The sequence below is a fragment of the Muscardinus avellanarius genome, assembly GCF_963383645.1.
Source record: "Muscardinus avellanarius genome assembly, chromosome: 12".
Taxonomy (NCBI): Eukaryota; Metazoa; Chordata; class Mammalia; order Rodentia; family Gliridae; genus Muscardinus; species Muscardinus avellanarius.
Genome location: NC_137798.1, coordinates 18,698,396 through 18,711,815, shown reverse-complemented (window position 1 = coordinate 18,711,815; position 13,420 = coordinate 18,698,396). Strand labels below are relative to the sequence as shown.

The 13,420-nt window shown below is 40.6% G+C and overlaps 1 protein-coding gene across 2 annotated transcripts in view; it reads right to left on the bottom strand.

The window, feature by feature from the left end:
* RYR3 (ryanodine receptor 3) overlaps window positions 1-13,420 on the bottom strand; it is a gene marked incomplete at both ends in the record, with an annotated part of 530,337 nt that overhangs the window by 336,658 nt on the left and 180,259 nt on the right. For both annotated transcript variants that reach the window (XM_080708162.1, XM_080708163.1), the window contains one exon: window positions 3,442-3,549. In XM_080708162.1, the coding sequence (XP_080564288.1) occupies window positions 3,442-3,549 (108 nt within the window). The remainder of the gene's footprint in view (window positions 1-3,441; window positions 3,550-13,420) is intronic.

Here is a 13,420-nt window from a genome sequence, read left to right as displayed (position 1 = left end):
TTTGTCCTGTTAAGTCATTTCCATCTTTATTTTCTCTCCTTCCCTCTTTTGCTTCCCTGTTGAATATTGTTTTCTAAAATCAAGTTAAGTACTACTAATAAATGCGCACAGTAGTCACTTCAGAAAAGCAAAACAACCACTCAAGAGATTATATAAAAATAGTATTTCTCATGCTAAAACTAAGTCTGCAAGCAATTAGGGAGGATTCCAAGAGGATTCTTGCACCTGAAGGTACTAAGTACTAAGTCTTTGGTGGAGCCGCCAGCAGACGGTAAATAATAACAATTTAGAGCATATCTTTTCTATCTGTGTGGTCTCTCTCTTCTCAAGTCCCTTCCTTCCATCTCTAAGATTTTAGTGAATTCTATTACTAAAAACAGTGTCATAATGGGAAATAACTGTTGGGTCTCCTTTATCTTTGGTAAAATAGCACAGAAAGATAATATGACACAAGGGATATTTCAGAGTTTGATCCAACATGGTGATTATTATCCAATGGATATTTAATAAAATTTTCATACATCATTGATTCTGGATGAGAGTTTCCAAAAAGAATAGATTCCCCCAGGGAGGGTTAATATATTGGTGTCTAAGTACTGAAAATTACAGGTGGCCCTTAAAATGTTGTAACTATATTAAATAAATTCCTGCTATAGCATGGCTAGAGATTAAGATAGATCTTAGTCATACAGTCTAAAACTAAGTGTTCAATTTCATTAAGTTGTTCTTCCCTCTGCTTTGAAAATGAGTTATTTCTTACTCCTCTTTAACACAAGCCAAGTTAAGACCACTATGTATGTGTGCATATACATGTATGAACATATGCATGTGTGTGTGTGTGTGTATGTATGTATGTATGTATATATGTATGTATTGTGGTACTTGGGATGGAACCCAGGGGCATTTTTACCCCTGAGATATACACCCAGCTCAGTCTTATTCTTTTATTTTGAAACAGAGTTTCACTAAGTGACAGAGGGCCTCACTAAGTTACTGAGGCTGGTCACAAACTTGTAATTCTCCTGTGTCAGCCTCCCAAGTACGGGGATTACAAGTGTGTGCTGCCATGCTCAGTTTAAGATCTATTTAAATTTTTGGAAACAAAGAACATGAACTTGTGAGTCTGCTTTCCCATCTGTAGAATTCTAAGTCACTCAAGCTAAATGATAAAGAAAAAAGAATCCTTTGAAATACGCTTTTGAACAAAACAGAGTAAGATAATACCCGCAGGATTATTTATTCTCCATTTAATACAGTATCTATCTTCCCAATTTTTATGTTGAAACGATAATAGACAAGATCTAACATCTTATTTGACACTAAAGGGGCAATATAAAAGATAAGTCAGGACATTCTCATCAAACATTCCTGCATGCGATGAATCTTAGGAAAAGGGCAAGGAATTAAAATTGTTAATTCACTAAACTGAAAATGTTTGAGGGTGCATGGAAAACGGAATGCTAAAGCCAACACAAGGAAGGAGGACACAAACTCACATTGAGGTGAATATCAAAAGAACAAAAAATCTCATCTTCATTAGTGCTCTGGAAACAGAGAAAGCTCTTCTCAGGCAGCTGACTGACATATACTGTTCTAAATCAAACACACTAAGTGCTGTGTGCATGTACCTACCACTCTGCACCTCATCATGATGTGTGATTACAAAGCACCAGGGAAAGTGTATTCATATATATGGATATATGGGATATATATATATATATATATATATATATATATATATAGAGAGAGAGAGAGAGAGAGAGAGAGAGAGAGAGAGAGAGGAGAGAGGAGAGAGGAGAGAGGAGAGAGGAGAGAGGAGAGAGGAGGAGAGAGAGAGAGAGAGAGAGAGAGAGAGAGAGAGAGAGAGAGAGAGGAATATAACCACAAATCTTTGGGCTTTAGGAGTCTAGAGATCTCATTAAACATTTTAATTTTATAGGTGAAAATACTGTGGCCCCAAGAAATCAGAAGACTTTCCTAAGATCACAATAAGAACTAGACAATGACAAATATAGAAACAGTTATTCTATGGTCTTTATCTATCCTTCTACCACAAATGAGACACTTTTGTGTATGAGTTCATTCAAGTCAGAATGCACTGTGCTACTTGGTAACTGCAGTGTACTCTCCAGAACAGGAGAAACAAAGCGAGGCTTGCTGATTACGGGGCAGAACCATGAGAGGAAAGGTACTTCATGTGGTCCACTCAACAGCATTGCAGGGTCAGTGGGGGCTTCTCAGCTCACCTAACATCTAAACTGGTTCTTTGAAGGGTAAGGGAAAAGAAAGAGGAAGGGGAATGCTGTTGCATGTGAAGAAAATAGCTGATAGGTAAGATGGGTGCAGGGGTGGAGAACGGGCATGTTTGAGGCCGTGAAAAGAATTCAGTGTGGCTGGAACACAGTGGTTAGTGGGAAGTGGCTAGAGATGGGGCAGAAAGGTGATCAGGGCTCACCAAATCATGGTAGGCTCTAAGTCGTATTAAGGAATTTAGGATTTATTTCCAGGTAATGGAGATACAACAGATTTAAAACAGGAAAGTGGGATAATTGGATCTGCATTTTAGAAAGAACATTATGATTGCTAAGTGAAAAACTGGGAGGAGGGGGTAAGTGCAGAAATAATCAAGGCAGTTAGTGGGCTGTTGCAATATCTTAGAAGATGGAGAATGCTCATCAGCTGGAGCATGGAGGAGTGGGGAGGAGGGAGAGAAGTGGTTGACTCTGAGATATTCAGGCAATAGAATTAAAATATGTGATAAAAATGGACATAAGTGAATGTGGGTCACTAGGGAATAGCAGAACCAAAACTCATTCTGAAATATCTGGCCAAAGTCTTGCCTGGGACCTTCTGAAATGGTAGAGATAGAACAATGCCTCTCAGTTAAACAATGAAGGACTATTTTATTAACAGAAACTAAAGAATGCTCTCTCTGTCTCCCTCCCTCTCTCTCTGCACATTATTAGTGGAACCACTGATTTCTGGACACTGAATTCTGTAGGAAAGACTCTGAATTCTGTAGACATCGTCTTCAAATGTGTTGTAACTTGTTTGTGCTTCCTAATTTTCCAGTTACATTTTTCTCATGACAAAAGAACCTGCTCATAGGCCTCTCAGTCTCACGGCCCTCCCAGCCTCACCATCTTCCTGGTGAACTGCAAGGAAGGAGAGGGGGGTAGGTTCAGTGTCCTGTGTCCTGCGCAGGCAGCATTAGAGGTGGCTCTTCTATCTGCTGAGGGGAGCTGGCCAATCTGAAGGAAGCTTAATTAAGGTTGCTGAACAAGAGGAATTTAAACTTAAGGAGAAAGATATACTATCTTCATATGGATCAGCTTAAAGTTCCTATGATTTTCCCATTTCAAACTGGAGAGAACATGTAGAATGTGCTTTAGGGCTGCGGTATGTCCCGACCCCAAGCCAGGGCATAATTCAGGTACTCACCCCTTTGCCGCCATTGTCACCTGTGGTGGCGAGCATTTCCTGCAGGGCTCTGACAGAGAGGGACTGTTCCAGCACAAAATTGCAGACGCAGAGATCTGGAGGGATGTACTGTGGGAACAAAACCAGAGTGAGGAGAACTGCTCGTATGAGTCAGGGATCAGTCACCCAATCACATCTCAAAAGGAAAGCATGGCTCAGAATGGGAGTTGGAGGGAAGAATCAGAATGTAAAGAGGTGGCTTTGCCTTGCTCAAGTCAAGGTGGGGCTTGTGCCAGATTCTAAGTGATGGGAAAAAGAATAGTCTAAGTCTCCAGGCAATGACGGTAAGAGATCAGGATCGCTGTGAATGAAGGCTGGTGATAGCTAGAGAAGAACACCCACACAGCTCTGAAGAAGGGTCAGGGAGGGAAGGCTCCTCTATGCCCATGTCCGAGTGGGACAGAAGGAAGAAAGCCACTGTCCTCTCATCCACAGTAATTTGTCAGAGGGCAGTGGCCAATCAGGATGTGACTTTAGACTACACTGACCAAAATAGGGACTCTAGTTATTTGTTAAGTAAACCTGGGTATCACAGTGTAAAAAGCAGAATAAGGGTTAAAAGCTATGTAAACTTAGCTCTGAACAAAGACGTGTCATGATAAAGACCTGGTGACCTCTATAACCATCAATATAATTTACTAAAAATCGGAGAACAGTGATTGGTGGGGCCTCTTCTGGAACATTTCTCAACAATCAGAGATGTCTTTCTTTGAATTCTGACTGGAAAAAGCTAATCCTCACGGAGTGAGCACTTTCTCCATGCCAGGCACTGTCCTCAGCTTTGCATGCATCCGCTGCTTGAATCCTTCAACAACCAATGAGAGAGGGACTCAATATTCAAGTCTATATCCAAGGAAACTAAAGCAGAGAGAATTTAGGTCACCTGCCAAGTACTGTATTTGAGTCAGAGGCACAGCTAGGCAGTTTATCTCTATAGTTTATGCACTTAACTCTACACTGTCCCAATTGCTAACAAAAATTGTAATGATTTTTTGTGACTAGGTTATTTTAGATTGGCAAACACTTAAGCATTAATTTATGTAAAAATCAGTGCTTGATACTGAGTAAAATACAAACAAAAGACATAAAATAAAATCATTGCTCCTCAATTTTAAGATATGCTATCATCCTGGGGAATACCACTTGTGATCATCTTGCATTCCAGCCCTTTGGCAGAATATTGACCCAAGAGAATAACAGGAATGAGGAATATGTACCAGAAGTCACGGATAGCTATTCCTGATCCTTCAAACCAGGTAAATTTGTTTCTATGGAACTTCAATTCAAAAGCTATAGCTGGCCTGCTACTAAGACTCAGATAACCTTTCAGACTTTGATTTTCATTTTAAAAATAAAGATAATGAAACTGGCCATCTTTAAGTTCCTTTCAATTCCCAAGTGTTTAGACATTCTCTGTCTCCTTCCAAACTCTATGTCCTAAAGATAAGATGATTTTAATGTTTTAAGGCCCTTTTATTAAGCTATTACACCAGGAATGAGTAATCTTGTCCCAAAGGCTATGGGTGACTTACAAAAGACTTTAAAGTATTTTTCTAAGGATCTGAGTGAGTACTTTTCTGTTTAAATGCTTTTCTTTTCAAAGTCTTTTTGGTCAGGTACCCTAAAAATAAAATCTTTCTAGCATGTTGGCATTGAAAAAATTCCCCCTTAAGATAGTTTTGCCAACAAGAGACTGTACTAGAAGGAGGAATGCAGCCTTTATTTTGTGTCTTTGTTTTCAAAATCTATTCCCGCAGCAAGTAATTAACTCATTTATATGGAACTTGAGTGAGCAGGCAGCTGGTGAGACAGGGCAGAGCTTCACATTCAGGAAGTGTTTTAGAGCACATATACTATCGGTGCGAACAGTAGACAATTATATGATGGAGCATTTCCCTAAAGACTGTATGCCATAAACACACGCGATGCAGCTTGGATTTCCAAAATAAGATGAAGTCTCAAGAGATTTTATACAGATTTATCAACCACTCTTACCCTACCTGGATTCCATGTCTCCAAAAGAAAGCAGAAAAAAAAAAAAACAGGGCTTGATCACTACTTCCTCCTTCACCTCATTATAGCATATAGTTGGAGATTTACCATTTGGGAAAACCTGCAGTTAGGATTGGTACTTTAAAGGTGCTTTGGAGCTAATCAATTGAATCGTCTCAATATTTGTGCCTACTTTTATAATCAATTTGTTGAGTGCATTCTCTTTTTTTATTTTTTGTGGTACTAGAGGTGGAACCCAGGGACTTTTCTACCTCCAGGATATACTCCCAGACGTATTTTTTTATACTTTATTTGGAAACAGGGTCTCACTAAGTTGCTGAGAGCCTCACTCAGTACCTGAGGCTGGCTTTGAACCTGTAGAATCCTCCTGTCTCAGCATCCCAAGCGCGGGGATTACAAGCGTTCATCAACACACCTGGCCAGAGTGCATTGTCTTAAGATAGAAATATTCACTGCTCCACGTGTTAAAAGCCCTCCCCTTCCTTGAGAGTGTGCAAATCTGTCCGCTTTCTTTCCTCTCTGTGTCTGGTTTGTTTGGACAAGGGAAGAAGCTTCTTCCCTCTGCCATCATCCAGTCTGATGAGGACTACTGATAGATGACACAGACTCTTGGCATGCTATAATTACGTCTGTCTTTTCTCTCCAGATATTACAAGTTCCAAGGTGGTCATGATTTCATTATTGGAGTGAACAGGTGCATTTAAACAGGCATCAGTGTGCAGGCATCAGTTTAGGTACCTCAAAAGAGAGCACATGTTCTTACGGTTTAGTTTCCACACCTCCAGTGTGTGGTAACACTGGACTCTAAACTTGGGAATACTGTCATGCTACTTTAATAGCACAGAGAATGCATGGGCTTTGCCAAGAGAGGGGCCAGGGAAACAGGAATATCTAGAGAAAAACAAAATGCAGCTAGCCACTTGTGACATGAACAGAGCCCAGAGCCACCTGGCCTGCTGGGCCAGCTGCCATCATTAATTAAACTCCATGCTGGCCTGAGCTCCTACCTCCACGCTCCTGAAGAATGAGCAAAGGCCACTCAGCCACCAAGGCTCATTTGTTTGCAGCCAGAAGTGTCCCCCAGGAGGCCAGCTTGCTATCTCTGTGCTGTGGAGGCTGTGCCTCTGTCACTCCTACTGGAAGGCATGGGGTACGTGTTTAATGATTCTCAGCACGAAGAGAAGGCTCTGTTGACATCTGTTCTGAAACAGCGCCTCATCAGTCTGCCCAGCCCTGTCCTTAGTGTGGAGAAGCATTTCATTTCCAAGTGCCCTAGAGAAGACCTTGAGATGCCAGGGCCCTGGGCAAGCCAGGAACCGGTATTCATTTAGCCCCACTATGTAGAAAAAGGGAAGAGAGAAGGCTTATGTAGGTTGTTCTCTAATTAAATCACATAAGGCTTACTGCACCCAAGATGGTGAGAATCTATTGCCACTGTTACTAGAATTACTTAGCATTTCTTTATCCAGCACCCACAATAGGCACCCAGCACTAGCAACATACTAGCTGAGCCTTTAAGAAATTCAGGAGAGGGGTGCTAATAATGAGAAGGAGGAATGTCAACTCTGTTACAGTTTACCACAGGCTGTTTTAGCTTAGGTTTTGTTTTGTGGTACTGGGGACTGAACCCTGGGGTGTCCCACCTCTGAGCTCTGCCCCTGGCCCTATTTTGCTTTTTATTTTGAAACAGGTTCTCCCGAGGTTTCTGAGAGTCTTGCTAAGTTGCTGAAGCTGGTCTTGAACCTGTGATCCTCCCAAGCACTAGAATTATCTGCATGCACCACCATGCCCAACTTGCTATTTTAATTAGTACATTATTATGCATATTAATGGGATTCATTGTAACAAATTTATACATGCCCATAACATAATGGGGTCAATATCATTCCCCATCACCTCTCCCCCCCCCACCCTTCCCCACGGTTCCCTTTCTCTGCTGGCCTCTCTTCTGTTTTTATGAGATCTCCCTTTAACTTATATAGCTTTTGATGCACTAAACTCTGTTTCATGAGGTTATGGGTTATTTGAAAAAAAATCTGTGTCATCTTCTACTTTCGGTATCCCAGTACATCAAACAGTAAACAACTCGTATCTTTTTGAACAGACTATCCTCTCAGACTATCCAGGTATATGGCTGTGGCTATTGAAAAACTGCACTGAGTCTGCCCGGCTGAGCCCCGAGTAGGATTTGAAGTTTTCTCCTCCCACTGCATGGGCTCCCTTCCACTTCTCTGTTAAACCATCTGGTTCACATATAACATGCCCCTGTGGCACACCCCGCAAGGGCACCAACAGCTCCTCTGTTACCTTTCTGTTGCTGCGGAAGAATACCTGAAAGCAATCAATAGGGGGAACAGGTTTGACTCCTGGTCTCAGAGGTTTCCGTTCACAGTCACGTGGCTCTGTCACTGTATACTTGTGAGGCAGAATTCCAGGGTGGGGAGGGTGTGTTGGTGCAAAGCTGCTTACCTGGTGACAATCAGGAAGCAGGGAGAGCAAGGAGGGGGAGGATGTGCTAGGAGTGTGTCCAGGGACTCATGTCTTCCAACTAGGCCCCACCACCTGTGGTTTCTACCACTTTCCAGGAGTCATTCAATTATGAACTAGCCAATGGATTAGTCCACTGATGAATCAGAGCCAGTATACCAGATCCAAACTATCACAGCGCCAAAGAGAAATGCGGCTGTGTTGTAAGAGTCAACATTCTATCACAGAACTGCCTGAGGTCGAGCCTGCATTTGACAACCTACTAGCTGACTGATGTTAGGCAGGTAGTTTAGTCTCTGTGCCTTGGCTTCCTTATCTGTAAAACAGATCTCACAGAACCTCCTTCTCAGAATGAACTAAGTTTATGTTTAAAAAATTTAAAAAGGGCCTAATATCTAATAAATACTTAAAAATATTAAACAAAATCCAACTGAGCGATGGAATTGAACTAGTAACAACTCACTTAAACATTCATTTATGTGTCTAATATTTTTATTTTTTTGGTGGTAATGGGGATGGAACCCTCTGGATTACAAATGTGTGCCACCACGCCTGGCTATGTGTCTAATATTTTTGAAGTTCCTATTTTGTATAAGAAGAAGGCACAATGCCTGCCATTCTGGATTGTATGCTCCAGTGGAATGCTGGGGAACCAAATGGGTAATTTTCTTTATTTTATTTTATTTTACTTTTGGTGGCACTGAGGTTCCTGGAAGCCCTTCTACCTCCGGACTACACTCCCAGACCTATTTTCACGTTTTTATTTGGAAACAGGGTCTCCTAAGCCAGCACGCGCGGCTGGCTTCGAACCTGCGCGATCCTCCTGTCTCTGCCTCCCAAGCGCGGGGATTACAAGCGTGCGCCACCACGCCCGGCTCAAATGGGTTATTTTCAAGTAAGAAAGTATGTGAAGAAAAGAGCTGAAGATGGGTGGAGACAGTGTGAGGGTTGTGGAGAGAGAGGGAGAGAGTGAGAGTGTACATTTGAGAGAGACAGAAACAAAGAAAGAGAGACGGTTGGAGGAGAGGAGGAGTTGTTTATGTGTAAAAAGAGGTGAGGGACGAGACCAAGGAGGTGAGAAGTATTGAAGGAGAAGGAGGAATGAGACTGAGAAGGGTCTTGAATCCTCTTGCCAAGGAAGAGCTTGCACATTTTTTTCAAGAGCAATAGGGTGACATTAAAAAAAGTTATATGGAAGCAATGTAATCAAATTTGTACTTTTAGAAGAGCATTGCAGGTCCAATTTAAAGCAGTGTAAACTAGGTCTGAGGGACAAATTTGGTAGGAGACCAGTGCAGTATGCGAGGTAAGAGGTGAACGTGGCCTGAGCTAAAGAAGTAAAACATAGGTGAAGATAAGGAAGTGGACTTAGAATGTTTGAGAAGTTGGGTGAGATAGTTGGATCCCTGGTGATTAATTGATGTGGGAGAAGAGAGAAGATGAGCAGATGATCGGGTTTTATTAGCTGAGTACAGAAAGAATAGGACTAGCAAGACCAAGCCATGACAAGTGTCAAAGACACACAGAACAGGCAAACTGTTCACTGGAACCTTTCACTTATAGAGAGATGGCAGGAGAGTCATGAAACCTCTGAGTCATTATGTGGGTATTCTTGCAGTGGCACAATGTGCTCACTTATAATGGGCAGGGCTGAGCTTGGTTCCAGTGGTCCGGCTTCGCATGCATTGTGCCTGTTCTGTTCCATCATGCTGCCTCACACAAAACTGATGACCCTCTTCCTACATTGGTTCAGTGTAGCCCCACTCAGTAAAGAGCCCTAGGCTTTCCTGGGCAGAAAACCATTCTGTCCTCTAGAAAATGTTCCAGGTCAACCAGGTCCCTGTTGAGTACAATGTGGAATTGGATGAGCATCAGGATATTTAGAGATGGATGTGTAGCTTTTATTTCAGGAGCTTTGAGTACTTTACAGACATGATCTCATCCACTTACAGCAGACATGAGCTCATTATGAACCCCGAATCAATTATTGATAATACATAATTATTTGTATTGTGTTTATATTTCAAAGGCAGAACCAGTCATTAGCCAAAATAACACCTACACCTCCTTTGTTACCTCTAGGAAGTTGTAGATAGTTTATAAAATGTTCTATAGTCAATATTTAAATCTGAAGCTATTGTCTAGTCTCTGAATTTCTCCAAAATCAGTTAACGGTTTTACAGCCACATTAGAAGTAAGTCACCTGAGATACAAAGGAATCTGATAAGCTTACATGGGAAAGTAATTAGAATCTCTCTCTCTCTCTCTCTCTCTCTCTCTCTCTCTTATTCTCTACATACATTTTAATGCATCTGTGTACCAATCCCTATGGCTGTGTCAGGCATTGCACTAAATGCTTTATAAATATCACATTTAACTCTTACCTTAACCCTTTCATGGATGAAATTAAAATCATTTTACACATGAGGAAACAGTGTCAAAAATGTTGAAACACTTCCCCACCACAATATTTCTGGGAAGACCATTTAAGGTTTTTAAATAAAATAAAATATGTTTCTTAATTACATAAACTGTACACACTGACTTATAAAAAACATGATGCATGTATACAGTGTGTGATGATCAAATTAGGGCAGTTAATAGTTCCATCTCAAGTAATTTTTTTAAATTTTTATTAAAATGTGATACAGTGTGATATCCCAATGTTCAGTGTAATTATACTGATCAAATCAGAAAAATTAATGTTTCTATCTCTTCATTATTTTTCTCTTAGGACTTTTGAACTCCTCTCTTCCAGTTATTGCTTAAAATGGCTAATAGTTTATTGTAAACTACAGTCCCTCCCTCTACTGTTCTAACATTTAAACGTTGAGTTTCAAATTCAACTTCTGGACTCCTTCTGCACCAATATCCTAGAGAGACTGTTCTCATCGCTATGCCAAGTTTCCCCATTTCTAATCCTACTGGCTTCCTCCTTCCCAACTTTAATATGAAGTTAAGGAAGGACACTTTGTGTTTGATTCTTGACTACCTCAGAAAGAGCTCTCCACTTTGGAATGGCCACTGGGAATGGGAAGACTATGGATTGAAGTAACCATGACTACCAGGGTGCAAGAGCTTTATACAATCTACATTCTCACCAGGTGAGATCACTTCCATTTATGTGCAGTTCTACAATCTGAGACCAATTAAACACATTAGCTTTCTTTTCTAAAAGGCAATTCAACACAGAGCATGATGGGGCAAATTCCAATCATAAACATGCATGTGTAGATTTAAAAAATATATGTTCAGATTTTCAACATTTTGAGAGAAGAGACTTTGCCTGTTATCATAGAAATGAGGTTGAAATAAATGTTGAAAAATTTGAATTATTTGTAAAAAGTGTTTTGCTGTGGTAAAAAAGATCTTTTTGAAAAAAATAATATAAAAACTTCAAAAACAGTGATTTCTAAGTTTTTGCTTGGCCATTGCTACCAAAAACTGTTACGTGTAAAAGTTAGGGTACACAAAACTTAAAGTTATTGCTGTAAAAATTATTTTGGGGAAAGAATAGAAAAATGTCAAAATGAAATAAATAGGACCCCTTTTGATGGCTCAGGAGCCAACCTCAGGAATGTAATGTCGTGGCCAGGAGGCTGAAGTCTCAGGGCACCTCTTCATTCTAGGGATGAGTGAACTACACTGAGAGGATTGACAGCTGTGGAAAAACACCAGCACAGCATCAGCCCCAGGTGAGGTGGGAGGCAGGGGCTCTCCAGCCCCACAGAGCCTTAGCAGCAGGCAGATGTCACAGTGGCCTAAGTTTTACACCAACACAGGCAGGTAAAGTATGCTGAAGGAAAGGGTCGAGATAAGCTGATCATATACAAAGAAAAGGGAGGAGGTTATCAAATTCTGGGAAAAGGTTGATTATTTTAAAAAATGAAATGAAATACGTGTGTCACGTAGCTTAAGTAAATATTTATTAAGACTGTAAATGTTTCTTATGTAAGGGAGTGCCATCTAGAAGCTAGAAATCCAAATTAAAGTGCACATATCTTTTGACAAAAGTCTTGCTGAGAAATGTGAACCCAGTACGATAGAAAGGTTAAAAAATCACCCAGAAAAATTGTTTTGGGCCCATTCTTCAAATGCCCAGACAAAATACCTGTTTTTTTTTTTTTTTTCAGTACTAGAGATTGAACCCAGGGCCATTCTACTTCTGAGCTATACCCCCAGCCCTATTTTTAAATTCCTTATTTTAAGGAATTAAAGTTGTAGAGGGCCTCACTAAGTACTTGAGGCTGGCAGCAAACCTGTGATCCTCCTGTTTCAGCCTCCCAAGTATTGGGATTACAAGGATAAGACACCAAGCCTGACTCTAATAGTTGTTTAACTGACACTGATTGACAGATCTATAAGTCTAGCCTCTGACAGGGAGAATGTTTATTAGTTCAAATAAGGGTGACACTTTCAACATCAATTACTCTTTTGATAATACTTAGGTTTCTCACAAAAGCTAACATATATATATATATTTTGTTTTGGAAATGTTAATGTGTAACCATGCAGTATGTGTGACAAGAATCTTTTGGGTTAAGTTGTTTGCGCTTCAGATTCCTGGAGTCTTTCTCCAAGTGGGTACTTTCAAAGAATAAACTAGGTGATTCTGCAGCAGGAAGTCTCTGACCTGTTTGGAATTCAGACAGGGCAGAACAACTGGACCCAACAAGCAAATTCAGGCCACTCAATAACAAATGCTGGCGAGGATGTGGAGAAGTGGGAACTCGAATATATCATTGGTGGATTGCAAATTAGTGCAACCACTTTGGTAAACAGTAAGGAGGATCCTCAGAAGAATGAGAATGAACCTACCATATGATCCAGGAATACCACTTCTGGGTATCAACCCCAAAGAATGGAAACCAAACTACCAAACTAATGTCTGCATATCTATGTTTATAGCCGCACAATTCACAATTGCCAAACTGTGAAAGCAGCCAAGATGTCCATCAACAGATGAATGGATTACAAAACTATAGGATATATGCAAAATAGAATTTTACTCAGCCATAAAGAAAAACACAATTATGTCATTTATAAGGAAATAGATGGAACTGGAGAACATTATGCTAAGTAGATTAGTCAGTCACAAAAAGTAAGAAATCAGATGCTCTCCCTAATATGCAGAAGGTAGAGAGAAAATGGGACATAGGAAGGACTCTAGACAAAGGAGGTGGAACCATAGATGAGCAAATAAGGAGGCCTAACTGAGGGTGATGGGAGGAGGGAAGAGGGAAATTCCATAGTGTACATGATGTTCGTTTATAAACATATCATAGTCAATCACTAAGGCAAGCATGAGAGGCAGGGATGGGGGAGGGAATGGGGCAGGACCTGGGTAAGGGATAAATGAGTTATGTGGGCATGTATGCCTCTACCATCTTGTACTCCATTAAGATGTATGACTACAATGCACCAATAAAAAATAAAGAAG